This window comes from Peromyscus maniculatus, chromosome 13 (genome assembly GCF_049852395.1).
Source record: "Peromyscus maniculatus bairdii isolate BWxNUB_F1_BW_parent chromosome 13, HU_Pman_BW_mat_3.1, whole genome shotgun sequence".
Classification (NCBI taxonomy): domain Eukaryota; kingdom Metazoa; phylum Chordata; class Mammalia; order Rodentia; family Cricetidae; genus Peromyscus; species Peromyscus maniculatus.
The window spans coordinates 4,715,295-4,738,498 of NC_134864.1; the positions used below are offsets into that span (position 1 = coordinate 4,715,295).

Consider the following 23,204-nt stretch of genomic DNA (forward strand, 5'->3'; position numbering starts at 1 on the left):
GTGTTCAATTATCCTTTTCTATAGTCACATTTAATCGTTTCTTTTTGAAATAGCTACTTTGAAACTATTAAATCGCTCACACACTCTCAAATGTCTTTCAGAGCGAAGGCAGTACTGAGTACATAGTAGGTACTCAATGATAACCCTCTTGTTTTTTCTGCTCTTGTGTTTGACACACATACCAAGGGGAAAAGTCAGTTCACTGGTAGATCATCTCTGTTACTACTTGGCCAAAAAATATCCAGGGTTGGGGAAAGAAGTGAACCTAGGTAGGAGTTTGAAGTTTCACTTAGCCTTGCTAATGTGCCATATACCTACAACCAAAGCGTCACCCAATGAACGCTGTGTGATGCCTCTATTGACATGCATTGTCCTAATCACTGAACCCCCACTGTGGAACACATGGCTCCATTTGACAGGTGCAGAAACTGGCTCAGACAAGTGCAAGGTCAACAGCTGCAAGGGACAGAGCAGGAACTTGCGTTCAGTATGCTGGCCTGGATCTCCCTCGTCTGATCCTCATTTCTCTACCTTCATAACCCATGTCCATGATAAAAGGAACAGTCTGTCCAAAAACTCTTCGCCTTCCCTCCTTCACACTGAGAAAATAGAAATCAGAATCTTTTTGACTTCAAACTCCTGCTGGCCAAGAGACCAGTGTTCTAGCATTGTGCTTTATGGAATTTGAATGACGAAGGCAGTAGTTTTAAAGTTGACTTGTTTTTGAAATGGAAACCTGACCTTACAATTCATCCATGCCCTCCCTCTGCCTCCCGCACCTGGAAGGCTCACACTGCTCCCTGGAGTGGGTGGTGTGGAAGCGGTGACTGTAACATCCTGTCACGGCTTCCTTAATGAGAAAGCATGAGAGAAAGCCTTGACAAGTTTGCCATTCTAGGAAACTTTCCACAGCTGTTGCTTTAATTAAGACTTTTGGGCCCCAATGAACAGAAACCACTGGAGCTCACTTAAGCAGAAAAGGGAATCCATCTTAAGGCTCCTGTGGCGCCTCCCAGAACCCACGGGCAGGGAACTGCTAGGGACTGTAGTAAGGCAGGAACCCAGAAACGTCTCTCCTCCTCTGCTCTTCACATTCTCCTCACTCACAGGAACCTCCTGGCCTCTTCCTTCCCAGTGGGAAGGTCACTGTGTCACCTTGGCTCATCCACCCAGAGGGAGATTGACTTCTCACCTCTCCATCAGCCTTCTCTTCCTTGTGTCTGTCTCCTCTTCCTGTCCCAGTTCTAGACTATGGCAAGGCTCAGACTGTCCCTGTTTGGGTTCCATGCTGGCTCAGTAGAGGCCTTATGAGAGCAGGGCACCTACATGTCTACCACAGCTATGCTCACTCATGTATTAGTCATTTAGTTTTGACTTTTTGAGACAGGCGCATTATGTAGCTCTGACTACTCTGGAATTTCTCACTCCTGTCTTTATTAGTCACACTACTTATTAATTTTCATGCCAGGAGTTGGAGAGTTTAAATGATTTTGATGTCACAACTATGAAATACATGAAGAATGTGGGACTTAGGGGCTGGAGAGGTGGCTCAGTGGTTAAGAAAATGTACTGCTCCTGCAGAGGACCCGAGTTCAGTTCTCAGCACCATATTGGGCAGCTCACAACTGTTTGTAACTCCAGCTTCAAAGGATCTGATGCCCTCTTCTGGTGTCCACAGGCACCTGCACTCACATGTACATATTCTCACAAAGACACAAATATACACATAATTAAAAATAATAAAAATAAATCTTGAAAACCCTTTCAAAAAAGAATGTGGAATTGAAAGGTAACTTTGGCTTGAGTTCTCACCAGTTACTAAGTGTGCAGCCCTTGTGGGTCTATCCGAACCATAGTTAATGTACATTCTTTCCCATGATGGTATGTTGACTTCTATGTGTAACCTTGTGGGTCTATCCGAACCATAGTTAATGTACATTCTTTCCCATGATGGTATGTTGACTTCTAATAGAAGAACATAAATAGTACTTAGCTTGGAGCTGTGTGTCCATTGTACTTGAGCAAATATTGTCCCTTACTTCTTTCTAAAGATCATTAATATAAAATACCATACCAAAAATATTTAAGTCACATAGGAAATAAATACTTCATACTACCCATGCCCCTGAATGCTCCCCCTTCCCACTTTTTAATCCCTTTTAATATATCATTAGTTGTTATATATTTGTTATCCAAAGGACTTTATTCCTAAACCTTCAAAAAGAATCTCTAGGAAAGTCTTTCTGGCAGCTACTAGAAGCCCCAAGGCATCACCAAAGAGTTCCACGCTCAGAGATTATATCGGTGCTTGTGGTATAATCTCTGCTAGGGAAACCATTTGTGCTCCTCCAGCCTTAATTCTAAAGCTTGAGATTGATGAAAGAGCACCCAAACTGCTTGGCAAGATGGTTCAGTGGGCACACGCGCGTGTACACACTCACCCCCCCCACACACACAAATAAGTAAATATACTGGTGAGATGGTTCATTGGATAAAGACACTGCTCCCAACCTTGCCAACCTTAAAATGTAATCTGTGGAGCCTACGTTGTGGAAGGAGAGAACTGACTCCCACAAGTTGTTCTCTGACCTTCACACATATGCCATGACATGTACATACTCAACATACATGAATATAAATAAAAGATGTTTTAAAGATGTTTTTAAAAAGAGAAGAGCCCAAGAGAATTAATTAAATTACTTCTCAGACTTTTGGTCAGAATCCAATGAGAATTTAATTCAGCAAATACTATTTCTAGTATTTGCAACAAGTGGAAACAGAATCTGTCTCAATTGACCATTTTAGTGGGTAAAGTCTTTTCAGAGAGAATTAAGCATAGAAGAAGATAGATTTCTACACATTCCTCTCCCTCTCCGATGACGTTTGGACAGACCTCATTCACCAAAGTGCTGTGATAGTGAAGGTCAGTAGAAGTGGGCAGGCACTTTTGTTGCCAGAGTCCTAGTCCTAACAAGCTCAGCCTAGCCACTGCCCAGAACCCACAGGAGTGAATACATAGCATTACAGCTTAGTCTTGACCAAACTGTAGTCTGACTGATCTTTATCTCAGGATTAGTCTGGGCTGTGTCTCCTTAGGGAAGTCATTGCTGCATGAGATAGAAGTAGGTTAAACTCTTGAGCAAAGGATCCAGGTTTGTGTTTTGGTTACCCATGGGCCTTCAGCTCAAACTGCCTCACAGTCCTTATTCTAGTTAAGTCAGGGAGATTTGGATGCTGTACAATCATAAAAGCTAACTAGAAGCTGGTGTTTAGCAGGGAGTACTTTGTCCTGGTAGTCAAATGCTGACGCATATAAAAGGCAGAGAAGGGAAGAGCCTAGAGCCTAGATATTGAGCTACTTCAGTCGGAGTGGGAGAGTAGGAGTGTAAATTCAGGGCTGGTCCAGACTTGGGAAGGACTAGGCAGTGGGAGTCAGCCAAAGGAGAGAGTGAGAGAGAGAACGTGTCTTCTTAAAATGAATGTTTTACTAAGTGGGGGAAGTAGAAAGATGGTGTTGAAGCATCATGAACAGTCTCACGAGACCTGCCATAGCTCTGAAAAACACTGAGGCCATTTGCCGGTTCCCATTTATTAAGGTAAGAGGCATGAATAAGCCTTATGTACTCCAGTTTAATGAACTCTGCTCTGTAAATAATGGCAACATGGATATATATTTTTAAAATAAATATCAGTTATACTTCAGGAAGACTTTGTCTAAAGTGAATAGGCAGACCTGAACCCTTGGGGTCCAGGCTGTGTGAGGAGTTCCCTAGGCCTCTTTTTCTCTGAGGATGGGTACAGAGAGGAGCCTCCGGTGCTTCATTCTACCCTAGATCCTTATTTGGAAGTGCTCTGCACCAAACAGTAATTATTAGCATGTTTCCCTATGGGATCTAAGTATTTAACATTAAATTTGCCAGAAATTCACAGTTAGTACACTCCCACCCCTGCTTTTACTTATAGAACCAGTTCTGAACAACGGAACATGATTTGGACCCAAAATGAAAACTTAGAGACATAAAAGACAAGGCTGGGCTCTCCTGATTACTGAGAAGAAAGGCTTCATACTTTTTTCCTTGAAATTTCTGAAGTCTTACTCACTTTAGACAAAGTAATAATAGAATTCCTGGTCATCTTGAAGTATAACTGATACTTATTTTGGCATTTTAAAAATATATATCCATGTTGCCATTATTTACAGAGCAGAGTTCATTAAAATGTAGTACATATGGCTTGTACAAGCCTTTTACATTAATAAATGGGAACTGGCAAATGGCCTCAGTGTTTTACAGAGCTATGCCAGGTCTCGTGAGACTGTTGCTTGAACACCATCTTTCTACTTCACCCACTTAATAAAACATTCATTTTGAGAATACACATTCCAGGCAGCTCCTCTGCCTCCCGGGAAGGATATTTTGAGGCCTCCCAGTGACCAGGGAATAAAAAGACTTGACAGGAAAGCCCTAGAATTCCTGAAGAGCTAGTCCTTTGAAAGAGTCATTGTTGTGGAATCTCCCTTTGAAAGAGACCACTTTATCTTGCTTCTAAGCATCTATAGGACAGACAGCATGTTCTGAAAAGAAATTCAGGGAAGTGTTAAAGGTAATCTAGTATGGGTAGTGTGTAATTGGAAGAATGATAGTTCCATTTTTATGGTTGCCATAACAATCATACAGTTGTGCAAAAAAATGTGTATAGCTTTTATAGAAGAGAGATGGCATCATTGTGGTGGTTCTTCTGTTATCAGCACAACTGTTTTCGGATCTGAAAACAGCAGTGGCTTAAACCCTTCCCCAGTTAGCACAGCGTGTGCCCGAGAAGCTTTTGGAGTTCGGGCTGTTGAAATGAATTCACACTGGCATTTGCATTTTAGCCTGATAAATGGATTAGGAATTAAGGATGATGATCCTTTCAACAGCAGGTTATGAACTCCTGACTTGGGAATTCAAAGGATGAGGAATAAATATATATGTATTGTTCTTCAAATAGAAATCTAGGAGAGATGTCTAGACATAGTTAATTCCTTGACATCGTTACTATTCATAATTCTGTCCATTAGAACTTAAATCCATTAAATTCTGGCCTTTACACCATCATGTTTGTGTTTAGTCTCAGAAAAAGATTTGGTTACAATTTCTGCTTTATTTTTACATCTTAACTATGTTGCCTCTGGAACTTGTGAATCAAATTAAAAAGTATAGTATATTTAAGTGAAAGTATAGCCATATATATACTACTTTCAGAGGGCTATTTCCCTTCTATTTTTTGTATTAATATAGCCTCTCCTAAGTGAAAAATACTTGGAACTTGACTCTTTTAGACATACAAATGAATATACCATTTGATGAAATTTTGTATCAAAATTCTATGAACAAGTTCAGTGTAAAGTTGTCAAATTTGGGAGTTGTTCATAAAATTAAGTCCCTTTCAACTTAGCCACCTATAGTGAAACTTTGTTTTGGTATGTATGTATGTATATGTATGTTTAAATGTACATGTGTTTGCATTTGTTTTTGAGACGGCCTCTCACTGTGTAGCCCTGGCTGGCCTGGAACTTTCTATGTAGACCAGACTGTTCTCTAACTCACAGAGATCTACCTACCTCTGCCTCCTTAGTGCTGGTATTAAAGGTATGCACCACCCTGTGCAGCAAGGTATTTATTCTTAAGTTTTCTAATAGGCTTCATCTGAAGCTGCCCTTTGTCTCCCTCCCATCTCTCTTGTCTTCTGTTCTTTTCTGCTGAAGAGAAACCCTTCCTCAGATTTCATCTACCTACCAGAGCAAGACTCTCTTGACCCTTCTCAGAGCCTGCCTGAACCTGGGCAAAACTGACCACACCAAGACCTGTGTCCCCAGCACACCCTCTTTTCCACCCTACCCCACCCCAAACACACACTTAGCAGCCAGAACAGAGATTTTACCATTACCATGGCAGTGGAACTGACCCTGGGATGGAAGTGGCAGTACAGATGGAAATGGTGTTCGTGTGTGCAGTGTACTTACAGAATGCTCGGAACACACACTTAGCCTGTGAATGCAATGTAAGAACATTGACAGTCTGACGGTTGTGTCAGAATTTATTAAATAGCAGTGAATTCACAAACTGTAGCAATTTCATGTCCCAAGTGGTCCTGATTTCCCTCGATAGCCAGCTGAGGGAATCACAGTTGTTGTTGTTTTTTTAATTCCAATCTTTACCACTAATATTAGCTATAAGATCACTTAGTAACTGAGTCTATATCTACATACATATATACTTAATTTTTATCAGTCAGTATTCTCATAGTCCATCTTAAAGTAACCACAGTTTGATATTTTAAATCCAAATTATAGGGAATCTACAATCAGAGTAAAAGAAAAAGAAACAGTTGTTCAAAGAGCTTAAGATAATGAGACTTTCTGGGCCTGGGGGTCTGGGCCTGACCTCCTCACACCCATTGGAATAGATATATATGTTGTTTTCAGAACATGGGAAAACCTAGCTCTTAAGTCATCTGGACCAGGAAGTAAGAGTCCAAAGACACAGCTGTCTGTGTCCCTGTAGGAGCCCTTGGGATGAAGTTTAGTGCCTTAGGTAAGTTTATGGGGGGTTATGACTTTGTGCTGAGCAGACAGGAGGCTCCTTCCTTCGAGGCGTGTTCTCACTGCAGCCCACCCAGACGCCTGTGTGGGGCCTTCATCGTAGGTAGCTGTCCTGCTGCTGCTTTTCTTTCTGTGTCTGATTTCAATGCTTTCCGTTCTCTCTCCTGCCCCACCAGAGGCTGGGTAGAAACTTTTGTCTGTTCTCATGGGTCCTGAACACCTTGGACAGTAGATGCCCACTACATATTTGTTGCATGAAAGAACTCTGGCCTTTTTTCTCTTAGTTTTCAATACCTTCTTCATGTTGATGCTCCATTGATTCCAACGACTTGGATTTATTCTTGACAAAAAAATAGGGGGAAATTTATGAAAAGGGTTTCATTATATATAGTTATAAACCATTTAGGGAAAAAAGGAATGGGTATATTTTTTGGGAATCCACAGGGATTGAGGATATAGATAAGTCATAGCGCAGTTGCCTAGGCCCTGGGTCAACACACACACACACACACACACACACACACACACACACACACACACAGAGAGAGAGAGAGAGAGAGAGAGAGAGAGAGAGAGAGAGAGAGAGAGAGAGAGAGAATGGATAGATAAATCAGAGATTGATGAAGTAGTTAAGTATAGGGGACAGGAAAACATAGTAGAAAGATAAAGAATGGAAAATAAAGAAGTCTCTAAGAGTCATTTGATTTTTGAACCATTTAAAGATTTAAATACTAAACAATAAAATTAAGTACTCAGGAATCTGAAGCAAAACTTGATTTTGAGTTCAGGGTCAACTTTGATACATTGTAAGATCTTGTCTCAAAAAAAAGTAACGGTAGTTTATAATACATTGAATTTTTTAAAAATCAATGATTTTGTAATGATACAAAAAGGAGAGAGAGAGATAAGCTAGTTGTGGGACAGGGTAGGATAGCAGAAGCTCCTCTCAGCGAAGAGAGCCAGCCAGTAAATGGACAATTTTAAAACTTATAAAATTGTAGTTAAGCAAAAAATCATCCAAGGATGCTGAAAGCACTAGCTGAATGGTTGTTTTATTTATTTTATTTTATTTTATTTTATTTTATTTTATTTTGTTTTATTTTATTTTATTTTATTTTATGAGCAGTATATTCATAAGATCTAAGAGTCTCTCTCCATAGAAGATATTGTCTTTGTGCTGGGTAACAAGGAGCTATCAGTTAGCCTGGTCTGGCTATTAGTTCCTTAACCTACCATCTACTGAGGCTGACTGACATTGTGCCTTCTTATGGGATGCAGTATGAAGCCCACCCCTCACCTAGGAAGTACTGAAAATACTCACTCTTTAACCAGCCCACCTCTTTAGAGCAATCAATCCTTTAAACTAAACTTTCTGTTTAGTGGAAATAGAGAGGAGATTAATTTGGAGATGAGGGCTTGCTCTGTTTCCCAAGCTGGCCCGGAACTTCACTGTTGGCTTAGGTTAGCCCCAAATTCATGATCATCTTGCATCCACCTCTTGATTTCTAGAATTATATAGGCAGGTGCTGCCACACCTTACATTTGATTTATGTATCTTCCTTTTTCTCCATTCCCTTCTATGAGAAAATACTCCAGTAGATCAGAACAGATGACACTACAAGGCAATTGGCAACTGCTTTAGAAAACAGTGGTGTTCTGCTAAAGGACAGGTAGACATTAAACAGACAAAAGAGGCATAATTAACAATTACAGCATGGAAGCTGATTTGGTTCTGGATCAGGAAGAGAAAAAATGGTGAAGACTTGCGGTAGACAGTTGAAGGTACTTACGGATAATTTATAAACTGGGTGAGGGAACCACTCCCTTCTTGGCTTAGACTGTAGTGTCGTGATGCCATAGAATGCCTGTAGTCTTCCAACATCCACTGCAGTACAGAGGGTGTGGAGAGGTCTGCAGCATAACTCCTGTTGGGAGTTCAGATAGGAAAAGAAAATCCACCAATGTACAAAGGAATATTTGGAGGGGGACAGAAGAGAAAGCAAATACGGCCAAATGGTGGCCTCTGATGAGTAGTTTTTAGGGAAAGAGGACTTGGGGTTTTGCTACAAGTTCCAAGATACCCTGGAACTCATTCTGTAGCCTTGGCTGACTTAAATCTCCTGAACCTCAGGTATCAGGCTTTCAGGTACTGGAATTTCAGCCTTGAGTTACTACCCATCCCCTCTGAGGAGTCTCTATAGAGCATTGTATTGCTGCTCTTGCAGTGTCCCTAGGAATTCAGAGGGAAGCACCACGGCTTCCCTGACTGGGTCTGGCTCCCTGGCTCTCACAGTAGCATCTGAATCTTCTCATGTGGCATTTGCAGAACCATGAGAAGTTCAGTGGGTTAGTGAGTAAAAGAATAGAACAGGGAAAGCCATGAGGTGGTTCTGAGTCCCATTTCCTCCTTGTCCTATAAAAGGTCAAAGAGCCGAAGAACCACATTCACTTGCCAACATTTGCCAGCACTTGAGGCTGCCTTTGGTGGGCCCACAGTTAGAAAATTCCTGGCTAGGTAAAAGAGGCTTTCCAAGAATGCTATGATGCCATTTCCTCATGCCTAGAGTATGTCTTTGTGAATGTCACTTCATTACTGAGGCTAAGGTAGAAGTGAAGGGTTGTTGCGAATGGACATGGTCACTTTGTTCTCTCAGTAGACCTTAGACTTTCATTTTAAAACATCTGGAATTTGTGTCAGACTCTAGCATCAGCTGTGTATAGAACTGAGAGAAGAATTTGTATTAAGGTTTTGACAACTGCCATTTTAAAGAGTGGTTGTTGTGCCCCTTCCTAGACTGGGAAGGACAGACTGACTTCTGGTGGTCCTCCCACAGTGAGGTGGTACCTGATGAAGAAGCTCACCTGGCTTGGCTCTGTGGCAGTGCTCTTGGGGTACAGTACCGTGGAGAAGTACTCTCTTGTCTATTTCTTCTGATATGTTTGAAATGAAAATGTTTGCTTTCTCTATTAACTGTGATACCATCTAACTAAGAAAGTGTTGGAGTAAAAAAATATATTTTTTATCCTACTAAAGTTATTTCTTAATTTTTTTCCCTTCTTTTTTACCCATTCACCACTGTTGACCCAGATCCTTCCCGTCATTATTGCTTGCTCCCAAGGAGACAAACCCAGAGTCACGGGCAGAGGAGGACCTCTATAAATTTTTTTAATCTGGAAATGGTTCCTAAACCACAGTTTGTAAAACACTATTTTATGAGAAAAGAAGATGGGATGAAGACAGAAAGGGACACCCTTGGAAACAATAACACTGTGGTATGACCACAGGATCCCTTGCCAAGAAGTCATGAGTTCTAATCCTAAATGTGTTTCCCAAGGCGCAGTGGCAGCATTAAATGGAAAAGTGCTAAAGAGAACCCTTCAGTTATTTTTTCCTTCATCTCTCAAGCAGCTCATCATTGCATGCATGATCTCAGTGTTACAGTTACAGGTAATATCTTCCAGACCTGAAATTGCCTCTGGCTTGTCACAGTGGTAAGACCTGTACATAAGTAAATACCAGTCTATCAAGGACAGTGGCCAGTGCCATCAGAGAGGGGCAGGTCACAAGCATGGGTAGAATAGAATGGAGTGTGTAGAGTCCTGGAGATCCCTGGGAAGAAGATGGCACTGCACCTGGGTCTTTAAAGGCAAGGTTGGTCTTAGACCTTGGAAATTGGAAGGGAGGGTGTCCTGGTACAGGATTGGAACAAACAATGCTTGAGAGAATAGAGAATATGTAATGTAAATATCTGATATGCAGGATACCTGATATGTGACCCCTGTGAAAAGGTCGTTTAACCCCCCACCCCAGAGGTCAAGACCCACAGGTTGAGAACCACTGACCTGAAGGATGTGAAAGACAGAACGGAAATCTTGTCTTGTGTAGTTATTTCTCAGGGTTCTTAGCTGGATCATAGAGGAGTACAGAAGACTTTTAATTATTCTTCATGTGTCCCTTTCTAGATGGAACCGATGGCTTCAAGCAAAACAGACTGTCTTGGGAGTCTGCTGTCCCTTTAAAAAGTTCTGATAGCCCCTCAGTCACGTGCTTTCAGGTTACATAACTGTTGCTCAGAATTGGAATTCTGCAGCCTTCTGGAGTCCCATTCTTTCCCTCTCCCACCTGGCACTTTATTTTCTGTGGGTCAGATTTAGCTTCTTTCTAACCATTGTTGCGGAACTCTTGAAAAATTTGGTCTCACAGGTTCTGAAAGCTGGCAGGCCAGACTGCTCCCTGCATGTTGTGAAACCAAAGTCTTCCAGAAAAGGGGCCAGTAAAATCTCAAGCATGAGTGAACCAGCTGGAGGATGCAATGCACCCTCATCCATACCCAGCAGTTCCCAGCCACTGTCACCTGCAGCCTGAAGGAGCCCTCATTCACTACAATGTCGTGGCAGGTTCCTAATTGTAGAGATGGCAATGGGTTCAATCACTGGGTCTCAGCATTGAGGACTGAGGCTTATCAGGGCCACTCACTGTTCCTTAACTGCCTCGATTTCTGTAATGGGAGAGCAAGTCTAGAGTCCCCTCCTGCAAAGCAAATCCTTGTTGAAAGTATTCTGAGTTTGACTCTGTCTAGAATAGTCTGTTCTTGGTCCATACTGCATGGCTCTTTGTCCCAGCATGCCCTCAACAGTCTAACCTTAGTATAAATGAATTTGTTTTTACTGCCCCTTTCCCCAAAAATTTAACTTTAGGAAGCTTGCCGATACTGTATATAATATAGTCTTCCTTCCTTCCTTCCTTCCTTCCTTCCTTCCTTCCTTCCTTCCTTCCTTCCTTCCTTCCTCCTCCTCCTCCTTTTCTTTCTTTCTTTCTTTCTTTCTTTCTTTCTTTCTTTCTTTCTTTCTTTCTTTCTTTCTTTCTTTCTTTCTTTCTTTCTTTCTTCTCTCTCTCTCTCTCTCTCTCTCTCTCTCTCTCTCTCTCTCTTTCTCTCTTCTTTTTGTTTTTTTTATTTGTTTGTTTGGTTTGGTTTTTTTAGAGACAGGGTTTCACTATGTAGTTTTGGTGCCTGTCCTCGATCTTGCTCTGTAGACCAGGCTGGCCTCACAGAGATCTGCCTGGCTCTGCCTCCCGAGTGCTGAGATTAAAGGTGTGTGCCACCACCGCCTGGCCAGTGACTTTCTTAAAATTAGGAAATGGGGCAAACGGTATATTTAAATAGGAAAATAAGTAGGACCAAGGTAGAAGCTAGAAACTGCAAATAAAGTCTTCTAGAAGTGTTTATAGGTGGTTTTTCTGAGTTTCCTGGGAGCCAAAGATAGAAACTTAAGCATAAAGCATAAAAATGTGTGCATCTGTAAGATCAGCTCACATGACTGTTTCCTTGTAGTATGCCAGCGTCACCCATGAGTATGCATAACAGAGCGCCATTGGTCAGACTGGTTCTGTGTCTATCAGCCATCCGGTACTGAGCAGCATAGCTCCCTGCTGGCTTCTTACAGTGTCTCTCAGAGTTGGCCTACATGGTGCTAAAGCCCCTTATAGGCCAAAGGCTGCACTGGAGGTCTGTGCAGCAAAGCCCACTGCAGGTCCTTGATCTCCAAAGGCGCTCCCTGCAGAACCCAGCTTCAGGGTGATGTTATACTACAGAAAAGTAGACAGAGAAATGAGTCTGGCAGCAAATGTGTCTCACAGGAACTGCCGATACCAACTTAAAGGCACTAAGAAGTCCTGTAATTAGGAAACAGCCCAGCATGTACAAATTGATTGGATGTTTTCATTTAATGTATTATAAACATCACCCTAAAGTCATTCAAGGGCACACAGTAATGTTTACAGTGCTGAGGATACTCTTGAGAATGAGCACTTGTTCTGTCCCTGAGCTACACTCCCACCCGCTCACACAGTAAACATTTTAAGCATGCTGCCCGTGTTAAGTCAACTCTGCTATTGTGTCAGAAAAGTATGGCCTATCACAATCAAGCAATATCTACTAATTTAAACAAGTAAATTAATATAATTCTCATGTGCCATGAAATCATACTCTTTTTTAAATCTGTTTTCAGCCATTTAAAAATACAAAAACTGAGGCTAGAGAGATTGCCTCAGCAGTTAAGAGTGCTAGCTCTTCTAGAGTACCCAGGTTTAATTGCCAACATTCACAAGGTAGCTCACAACCATCTGTAACTCTAGAGGACCTGACACCCTCTTCTGGCCTCTGCACACATCAGGCACACAAGTGGTGCACATACAAACAAGCAGGCAAAACACCCGAATATATAATAAAAATAGGTAATAAAAATGCAAAAGCTGAGGTTGGTTTTCAGGCTGTTTACAAGCAGGTGGCAGGCCATGCTTGCTTGTGGACCCCTGTCCTGAGGACCACTTGTTCAGCTTTCCTTCTGAGTAAGACCCCTGAGTACTGTACCTCATTGCTCACTTGAACTTAAACTTTATGTTTCTGGCTTAAGAGCAGATCAAAAAAGATTATGATGGAATAAACTAGGATTTTACTCAGAAAACAATTGTAGAAGAGCAAAGGGAAAAACAAAACAAAAACGTTGCAAACTAACCACAGCAGCTGAACTGTTTGCCGATGACAGGGTGATAGAACGGAGGGCAGTCAACAGGGTCTGTTTCAGGCTAGAAATGTGTTAGGAGGCATTCATTCATTGTGTTTCTAGAAACAAGTGCCCCAGAGCCCCTGGAGACATTTACAAAGATACAACTTGCTAGTTAATCCTCCAAGTAAATTAATAAACATGCCCCACCGAAACTAACAGCACTTTTTATTTTGACCTAGAGGGACATTCTTTCAGCTTCTTATGATGTCATTATGATGAAATAAAAGGACCAAACCATCCCTGGTACCCCATGTGACATGTCAGATTTAGTCACACAAGTATTTTATTGAGTACATGTTTATGAAGCATTTGACTAGGTTTTATGGAGGAGACAAAAATGAGCAAGGAGCAGTGAGTCCTCCCCTTCACCTTGTGGACTGAGTTCAAGGTCCTCCCTGCTGTACAGTCGTCTATTACTGTGTAGTCAGAATCAGCTTGTGGACTGAGTTCAAGGTCCTCCCTGTTATACAGTCGTCTATTACTGTGTAGTCAGAATCAGCTTAATCTTCTGGGACTTCATATTACCATTCATCCAACATTTCATCTGTAATCAACATTACAACCAGTCAAAACAGCTAAGATTTAAACACTAAATAAATGAACGAATGAATGAAGGAATACAGCAGATGCAAGCTTGGGTGTAAGGAAAAAACATTGATTGATGGTGGGAGTGAAAACTGCTGCATTCACTGTGGAAATCTCTGCAAGTTCCTCACTGATGTTGATCTTCCACATGACCCAGCTATACCACTCCTGGGCAGATCTCCCAAGGATTCCGGCATCCTACTGCAGAGAAACTTCTTATTCATATTCATTATTCCTTATTCACAATAGCCAGAAAATGGAAACAGCTTAGATGTCCATCGATAATGAATGGATAATAAAAATGTGGTACATATACACAATGGAATATTATTAAGCTGTAAAGAAAAATGAAATTATGAAATTTGAAGATAAATGGATGGATGTAGAAATCATCTTGAGATAACCCAGTCTCCACTAGACAAATGCCACACATTCTCTCTCATATGTAGATGCTAGCTTTGAAACTTTAGATACGTGTGTTTCAATTGGAGTACCCATAGAAGTGAAACTAGCAGAGAGGTCATGAGGGGAGGATTTCAAGAAGAGAAGGTTAGAACACAAGCACTGTACAGTGGGGCAAGGGAATGAGAGTGGCAGGGAGAACCTGAGCTTTGTTCCCAGCACTCGCATCCCAGGGTGTCTGTAATGCCAGCTTCAAGGGATCCAACACCTTCTTGTGGCTTCTGTACGTACTACGATCATGTAATACACATACATACACAACGTTAAATAATAAATCTTTTTCAATAGGGTAGAGAATAGAAGGGCAGGGTAGAAAAGAGAGTATGGGAAGGGATAACTAACACTAAAGACCTTTGAAAACAGCGCATGGAAACCAACTACTGTAGAAGCTTCCTAAACTATATACATATATAAAAGGAGTTTAAATGGAATTATCCTAGACCCTCTCACACACACAGACATTACACGCTGTTGCCATTGCACTTGCTCACCTCCAGAACTTAATGGTAAGATCCCATGACTGGGAAAAAAAGAAGTAATTGAGTCATAGGACATAGAAGATCAAGCTAGTACCAACCTAGAAGCTTCCTCCTACTGGCCAGATTCCATAGTGCTGGATTTCATGCTCCTTGGGGTAGAGGAAGTAATTTGCAGTCTTACCCAGCTGTGAATCCTGAGAGCTACAGTAATGACTGGCCTGGCAAGATATGACTACTCATGAAATAGTGGCACAAATGTTATATAAGTAACCAATTGCTTTCTGGTTGGATTTAAAGCCTACTTCACAAGAAGGAATTCATACCTGGTACCATAAACTGGACCAAAACCTTGTGGCTGACTAGGTCATAGGCCCTAGAGGAGAACCTAATGCTGTTATTATAACAATTCCTAATGAATTACTGCTGTACCCATAGATTAGTGCATCTCTGAGCCCTCATCAGAAGAGCTCCATTTTGCAGTAGATGAGCATTAATACAGAGACCCACAGCAGGTCAGTGTGCAGAGAATAATAGGCTGGGGAATGCAAAGCTCTAAATGGAACATCTCTATTGCAATTTCTTCCCACAAGGCTTGAGGATCATTGTAGAAGAGGGAGCAGAAAGATTGTAGTGGATGTCTGAAGTGAAATAGTATTGGCTGGATGAGCAGCACTGTCGTACACCTAAACTTAGAGCAGCTATGACTGCACACGTAAGATCTGCACAAGATCAAGCCAGCTGAAATCCCAGCACGGATGGGGGAGGGGCTCATAAAGTCCCACCTCTAACTGAGGAGCTACTGGCCATTGATGGCTGCTGGGAGAGGGAGAGTCATTTTTCTTTAGGAATATGGACACTGAGAGGCAGCTGCCTATTCACCAGTAGGTGGTCCTATACCCATACACATAAAGGAAGCGCAGACTCGTTTTGTTTGTTGGCCTGTTTTTGTTTTAAAGAGTTGTGAAGTTGGAAGGGAAAGTGGTGGGTGTGGAGAGGGAAGGAGTTGGAGGGGAGAGAGTAGGGGACGGGTTTCATCAAAACAATTGTATGGAATTCTCAAACACTGAAAAAAGAAAGTCTAACTAGCACACATACATCATAATTTTAAATTATTTCTAAATGAACAAACAGTAAAATTGACCTTTATTTGGTGTACCTGTCAATGCTTTTAAATCATGTATAAGTCTTAGATACCACAGATAAGATTAGCAAAATTCTACCACCCTAAAACACACATACATTATTCCCAGGCCCTGACAAGCATTGATATGCTCTCTGTCATTATAAATCTGTACTTTTGAGAATGTTGAAAACAGAACCACCCCAAACAAACTGTATTCTTTCTTAGTTAACTTTCGCTTAATATTGGGTATAGATTGAACCTAAGGACTCAGACATGTTCTAACAGCTCTTCCACTGAGCTGTGTTCTCAGCCCCCTGTTTACTTATTATAATTTTTTATTTTTGGAGATTATAAAATAATTACATCATTTTCTCCTTTTTCTTTCCCGCCTCTCGTATACTCCCTGCCTTGTTCTCTTTCAAATTTATGGCCTCTTTTTCTTTAGTTGTTGTTATGTATGTGTGTGTGTGTGTGTGTGTGTGTGTGTGTGTGTGTGTGTGAGAGAGAGAGAGAAAGAGAGAGAGAGAGAGAGAGAGAGAATGTGTGTGTGCAAGCACACATGCATGGGTATATGTATTTCTAAATATATAAATACAGCCTGCTCATTCCATATAATTTTACTTGTATGTATATGTTTTCAAGGCTGAGCTTTTGGTATTGGATAGCCAATTGGTGTGCTCTTCCTTGGAGAACACTACTTCTCCCCTCTTTGTCTAGGGTTAAGGCCTTGGGGGCTTTCCTCGTCCATATTAGAGTGACTTTAACTGTCAGCCTTGTTTAGGTCATGTTTGGGCAGCTATGTTGGTGAGACTTCATAGATGTAGCTTTTTTGACATTTCTAAGAGACACAATCTCACACCAAACTGCCAGTTCCTGTGACTATTAAAATCTTCCCACTCTTTCCTCCCTGAGCCTTCGGGGCAGGAGTCGTATTGTAGATGTATTTGTTGGGACTGGGCTCCACAGTTCTGCATTTTAAATGGTTGTGGTTCCCTATAGTAGTCTCCATCTTTTACAAAGAGAGGTTTCCTTGAGGAGGGGTGAGAGTCCACTTCTCTATGAGTATAAGGATAAATCTTTCCAATGGAGTTAGGATCATGCTGGTTCAGTAAGAGGGTGCTTATAGTTCTCCTCCCAGATCCCGACTTCACCAGCCCCAGGGAGTTGGCTAACTTTCTGGTCCCAGGCACGGTCTCTCTCTTGTTGAATGGGCCTTACACTCCCTTAGAAAACCGTTGGTTGCCACCAAGGTCTGCACACCACTGCTGCACCTTAGGGTTATCTTGCTGTGCTGGTCATTGTCGTGGTTGATAGGCATCATAGCTGGGTAGGACTGTTGGTGTCTTCCCTCCTTTGGAAACTTGCATGATGTCTTCTGGTACCATGAAAGCTGGTCCCCAAAGGTATTTTCCAGTCAAATCCAGCTTGTGTCCTTTTGGTCCTGTGTCTGAAGTGCATGGTGTCTTCAGCTTGCTATAGTGTATGTATATAGGTCAGAGGACAACTTTCAGGAGTGAATCCTCTTCTTTCACCTTGTTGAACCAGGATCTTTTTGTCTCTGACATACTGTATACACCAGTCTAGCTGACCTGTGAGTTTCTGGGCAGTTCTCTGAACTCCAATCCCACATTACCATAGGATTTCTGAGGTTATACATATGTGCCACTACATTCAGCTTTTTGTGTGGGTTCTAAGTGAAGTAGTTGGCTGTTCCAGGGGCACAAACTGTGGTCTGGCCTGTTTATGAATAGAATTATATTATGCTTAACCAGGTTGATTATATGGCTCTGTATTTTTTTAATAACTTACTTCTGGGTCCTGTCCTCATGTTAGAAGCCAGGTAACCTTTCTGATACTCTGTTTGCCTGGGTGGGAGACAGTGCAGAAAGCAGCTATAGCTGAGCTCGAAGAACCCACTCCCAGACACTCTGGAGAGGGAGGCCAAAGATCAGACACTAGGGAGGACCTGACCAGGAGGACCTGTCCCTCTTGGAACAGAATTCTTGTTGGGAAGCCTCTTTCCTGGAAGCTGCCTCCTGGCTGCCTGATGACACCTGTTCTCTCTCTCCTCTCTCGGGGCAAGGAGAGGTTGGTGTCAGGTCACAGAGCAGAAGAGAATAGTGATCACACCTTTGTCTCTCCCAGCCTCACATTCTTCCTTAAAGAGAGATTGTAGATGTTCTTTGCAAAAGATCACATGTGCAAAATGAACTGTTGTTTAACATTCTATGACAGTGGATTATTTGTGCTAATTCTGTTTTCTATCTTTCCTAGAAAAGACTGTATCTTCACCATTGACCCATCAACTGCTCGAGACCTTGATGATGCTCTCTCCTGCAGGCCTCTCAGTGATGGTAGGATGGAAATTTCTCTGTTGCTCTGTGCAGTAGGCAATCTGTGTTCTCGTGTGCTGAATACCCATGTCCAGTTTCCATCTGTTCCTGAGGCAGCTTAATGGGCAAGGAAGAGTTTGCTTCATTCCTGAGCTTGGCTATACAAGCTGAACATTGAGCCCTGTGGAGGCTCTGGTGAGGGAGAGAATGAGAAATGTCTTCTCACTAGCTATTTGTGGGTGTTAGAAGAGGTAGCCATGACAGCAGAAGAGCTACTTCTAGGCTTTGGCTAGCCAGCGTCAGTATGAAGGATAATAGGAAGACACCTATGGGCTGTGCCCAAAAGATACTATGTTTCCTTCAAACTCAGCGTGGAGGAGCCTCCCTCAAGACATGCTGTGCAGTGGGCAGTAGGCACACCCTCCTGATACATGCTTGTCTAGGCTTGAGCTGCAAATGCTCCACTGCTTCTTGTAGCTCCTTGTCTTTTAAGAAAATTGTGAATGGCAGACTGTTAAGGGCCTTTTAAAGATTCTTGAGGATGTTGCTAGGAAAGAAAAGGCAGGGTTGCAACTAGGCATGACCGTTGTAGGAAGAATAGCCACAGGTGATTGTCAGAGGTTGTGTGAAGGGTATGAGGAAAACCCTGTCAGTTCCCTCCATGCCCAAAGATACAGTTTCCATCTACTTCTGGCGCTTTTCTAGAGGGGAGCCTTGGTGACTGCTGTGACTTTGGTTATTCTTGGAGATTACCTTGGACTAACATGTACTTTGGTTTTTTTTTTCTAACATGGACTTTGATGATGTGTGTACCCATGAAGTATGCACATCCTTTTGATTTTAGTCCTCCACAGAGCATTGATGGCCCACCTTCAAAGTATTCATCCCTCATCTTCCTCTGATGCAAACCTCTGTATGTTTCTTCCTCTACTGCAATAAGCAGTGATGATTAGTAGGCATAAGCCAAGAGAGTATGTTGTCTAAAAGTGCTTAGCTAATTTTTGTAGGAGCTATCGCCACCCACCCCCAAATACTCCTATGGCTAAGGCTCATCCGTGCGAAGCAACACTCTGCACAAATCCTCAGCACACGGTCTCTGTTACATGTTTCTGTAATCTAAAACTAGAGCAGCTTATGTACAAGAGCAAACTGCAGCCCAATATCTGAGAAGCCTCTGCTGTGCACAGAGGTTTAAGCAAGCCTGCTCTCTCTGCAGGTAGATCCCTCTCCAAAGCACCCATGTGAACAGTGCCCTAGGCAGAAGCCTGGTGGTTCTGGGCCTTCCTCCCCTTGGGTTACAGCTCTTCTTTGTTAGTGACTGAAAACAGCTGCTTCATTTGTTCTCTCCAGTTTTATAGTTGTTTATGGCAAAAGTATAATACCTGTTTCTGTATCTCTGCTAGCCTCAACTCTTTTTTTTTTCCATGCAAACCATCAATTTTATCGGTAACTTTTAAAAGGTATCTCACTTGTTTTAATGCTACAGTTTATTGTCACATCATTAATCATCCATAGTTGTCAGAGTGTTTAGGTTCAGGCTTACTTTTACCTGAACAATTTTAATTTTGTCAGATCCTATGTCAGCAAGAGACTTCCTGTCTGGCCACTTTGGTGTCCAAATTTACACTTCTCATTACTTGTTCATCGTCTTCTATGGGTCTTCTATTGCTTTAAACATATTTAAAGCAATCTTTGAGGGTTCGATTCCATTTAAAAAAAAAATCCACAGCTGTTCTCATCTAGGAAAGGGTGGGCCTGCAGCAGAGCATTGACCACATCGTTGTACTGCTGGGTGGTGGGGTACAGCGAGCTTTCCAGATACTTTGTCATATCTGCCTGGAGAAACTCCATCATCCTCATCCTTATGCTGTGATTTCCTTATGCGGGGAAACTCTGGTAAGACATAGGACTTAGTCAATTGTAATGCTTTATGCCTTGCTAGAATGTGCTTTACGTTTCTTCTCTGCTTCAATACTCCTTGGTCAGTGAGTCCATTATCAAGCTGGTGGGAGTGGAGTTCTCTTCATGCTCAGGGGCAGCTTGTGCTAGGGTCAACAGGGATGTCTCTCTGGGGCCTCCAGTGGGCTTCAGCCATTGATTGCTCTGGTTGTATTTTTTATTAAAGTCCATCAGAACAGCCTGGTGTCCAATTTTCTTTACCAGTTGCTATATCATCCAATCATTAAATGCCAGGAGTACAGCTCTACTGACTTCTTCGTCTTGAAACCTGGGGACTAGCTCACCTAAGTTTTTCTCCACCAACCACATGCAGACCTGATCAACTGACTGCGTTTCCATTGCCAGATTCTTGTCCGCCTCAAACTCTTGAACCTGTAGGTATAGCAGGGAGCTAGACTATGCCCTGCCTCACTCACTCTGCACAGCTGCTTTATATCTAGTATGCAGGTGTGTGGATAAGGATTTCATGGAGAAAATGGGGGAAAATACTGCAAGAAAAACAGATTAGTAGCAAATAATGTTTATTTGTTAGACCATGGAAAACCACACAGACATTGTTCAGCGGGAATTCAGACACAGTGAGGAAAATAAGTTATCAAAGACTGAAGTGAAAGGAGAAGTTTTACAAGTGTAGGCATGCAGACCTGGACTGGAGATAGGAACAAGGTCCATGAAGGATGAGGTGAGATGAGGAAGAGAAGAGTGTGGAAACAAGTGGCAGAACAGAGAAAGAAAAGACAGGTGGCTCAGCCTGGGTGTTGAGGAGCTACCCACAGGTAGACGCTGGAAAGTCAGAAGGGCGTGCTGCTGTAGGAGTTGCCTGTCTGGTGATATGTATTTATAGGAATTACTGCTAGCCTCTTTTTAAAGGACAAGAGGATAAATAAGATGAGTAGATGATATCACAAGACTACAGCAGGAGAGCCCTGAAGGAAGGTAAGCAGTGGACCCAAGTGCCGAGAGTGAGCTTCTCAGGACAATGGCGTCACAAGCAACTTACTCTCTGCTCTACTTCCCAAATTTTATAATGTGCTAATAGTAGCTTTATAATGAGAAAACTGTAGTAAAAAGGAAAAGGTGCCAGAAATCACGAGCTGCCCAATAGTTGCCCACTCACCAGGTGATCAGACCCTTCTGTCTCCTTGCTATTTCTTGCATTCCAGAGAGACAGTTGACATCTGTGCATTTGGCGGGGCAGCAGCAAAAGGAAAAAACCAGGGAAGGCTTGGGAAAGGCCCACGGTGGTCAGTCAAGCATTTTTTATGGTGGCACTTCCACAGTTGGCCATTGTGACAGCTGCCTCTGCCAGGATCATTTATCCAGGGGGATGAAAAGCAAAAAAGGCAAGTCCAGTCTGGATTGGGATGGGGTTGGCTAAGTTCAGATTCCCTTAGTTACAGGTTCATATCACTTCCTACTGAGAGGGAAAAATAATTACTGCTTCAAAAAACAAATAATGTTTTCTGGTCATATTTATGTAATCTGTGTTTATTTAAAGAAAATATGTATAAAAGTTATATCTCCCTTTGGTCCCACAGAAATCATCTCAAGGACTATTCTGTGAAAAATCAAATACATCGACAGGTAGAGCCTGCCAGTGCTCACACTCCCTCTCATAGAGTGCCACTGTGTGCCCAGGTCTTTCCTATCAGGTGCAAGCCGTAGACAGTCAGTTGTGTAAAGTATTAAATTAACTTGGAGGGAGGAAGTGTGCCCCCTACCTCCCTTCCCAAGCAGAGCTTCACCACTCATCCGATCTGGGGTTCACTCCTTCCTTTAACCCCAAACACACCTACGGGGAAAGAACACTCCCCAGCAATGGAGGTTCTTTCATTTTTGTTTAAGAAAATATTTAATAACAAGTAGAGTTGTAATGATATCTCAGAATCTAAAGACAGTAAATCCCAGCTCGGTATTTTACGATTGTAACAGATTGCTTGCAGCACACCTCACAGTTAACCTCGCCATTTCAGTGTGGGAATACCACAGCTGGAAGCTCACCCTCTGTTTTTTTTTTTTTTTTTTTAATTACCCTTTCAGCATTCACTTCATCAAATATCTAGATTGCATTTGAACTTATTACCTTAAAGGCAACCCATTCTGCCATACGATTGTGTGACGCTTAGGAAATCCTCCCCTGCATGCTTCAGAAATACTGTTATCTTGCTGCAATTTTCTACTTGTCAGTCCTGTTGATGCGCCTCAGTGCCCTATAGCACAAATAACAGTCTCATGTGAAAACTCTTCTAAACAAGAGCTGTCATTTATCTTCCAAATCACAGCATCCCTTTCCTGTCTTGTGGCTGATAAAGTGTGAATCCAGTTGCCATGTTATAGAGTCTTCCTGCCTCTGTAAAGTCTGGGGTGTATGGCTCCCTGGCTTGCAAGCTCTGCTAGCAAGTTCATCTTTACTGGACAGAGCCGGGATCTGGCTATAGGTACCCAGTCTGCTCAGTCACTGTGTCAGTGTCAGACTGTCAGGCAGACGGTCAGGGCCTTCACCTTTAGTTGATTCTGAACCTCACAATTCTCCAGCACCTTGTTGTGTGGTTTGTATTCTCTAAGATTTGCTCTGTCATTAAACATGACAGGATTGTCTTTGTCAGGCCTTAGAAGTGAATGGACAGGAGAGAGGAACAGCTGCTAATGAACTTGGGTTTCTATTTTGAGTGATGAAAGAGTTCTGGAATTACATGGTTGGTAGTTGCACAATTTTGTGAAAATATTAGAACCATTGAAGAAAAATGAATGAATGAGTGAGTGAATAATGAATGAATGAATGAATGAATGAATGAATGAAAGAGAAAAATAAATCTAAATCCACTTATTCTTGATGCTTTCTGGAAATTAGAATTTATAATTTATCCATAACTAAGCAGAGATCTTAATGAATGTCCATCTGGGTCGCCATAGTCACATCCTTTTTGTCTCCTGGCTGCTTTAATCTCTGAAGCATAAAATCCTAAACCAAAGTGCTCAGCCCTCTGCATAGGCACCTGCCTACCTGTCCCACCCCACTGGTTGGCTCAGTGAAAGAAGAGTCTTCCTTCTAGCCTGGTGAAAGATAGTACATGGGGAAGTGGATGTCTTCCAGTCTGCATACCTCAAAAGAG

General features: G+C 42.2%; 1 protein-coding gene, 2 long non-coding RNA genes and 1 pseudogene across 9 annotated transcripts in view; 1 reads left to right on the forward strand and 3 right to left on the reverse strand.

The window, feature by feature from the left end:
- Nucleotides 1-23,204, forward strand: part of Dis3l2 (DIS3 like 3'-5' exoribonuclease 2) — a 322,923-nt gene that overhangs the window by 190,144 nt on the left and 109,575 nt on the right. For all 7 annotated transcript variants that reach the window (XM_006984206.4, XM_016002732.3, XM_076549508.1 and 4 more), the window contains one exon: nucleotides 18,074-18,153. In XM_006984206.4, coding sequence (XP_006984268.1) covers nucleotides 18,074-18,153 — 80 coding nt within the window. The remainder of the gene's footprint in view (nucleotides 1-18,073; nucleotides 18,154-23,204) is intronic.
- LOC121821974 (uncharacterized) lies at nucleotides 6,061-11,512 on the reverse strand. Its single transcript, XR_006062871.2, has 3 exons — nucleotides 10,427-11,512; nucleotides 8,374-8,508; nucleotides 6,061-6,923 (listed from the first exon to the last, which is right to left on the reverse strand). It is a non-coding gene; the product is annotated as an uncharacterized LOC121821974 (long non-coding RNA).
- On the reverse strand, nucleotides 11,789-13,334 carry LOC143268255 (uncharacterized). The gene is made up of 2 exons (XR_013043950.1): nucleotides 13,100-13,334; nucleotides 11,789-12,170 (listed from the first exon to the last, which is right to left on the reverse strand). It is a non-coding gene; the product is annotated as an uncharacterized LOC143268255 (long non-coding RNA).
- Nucleotides 19,634-20,432, reverse strand: LOC102906937 (sterile alpha motif domain-containing protein 3 pseudogene; annotated as a pseudogene).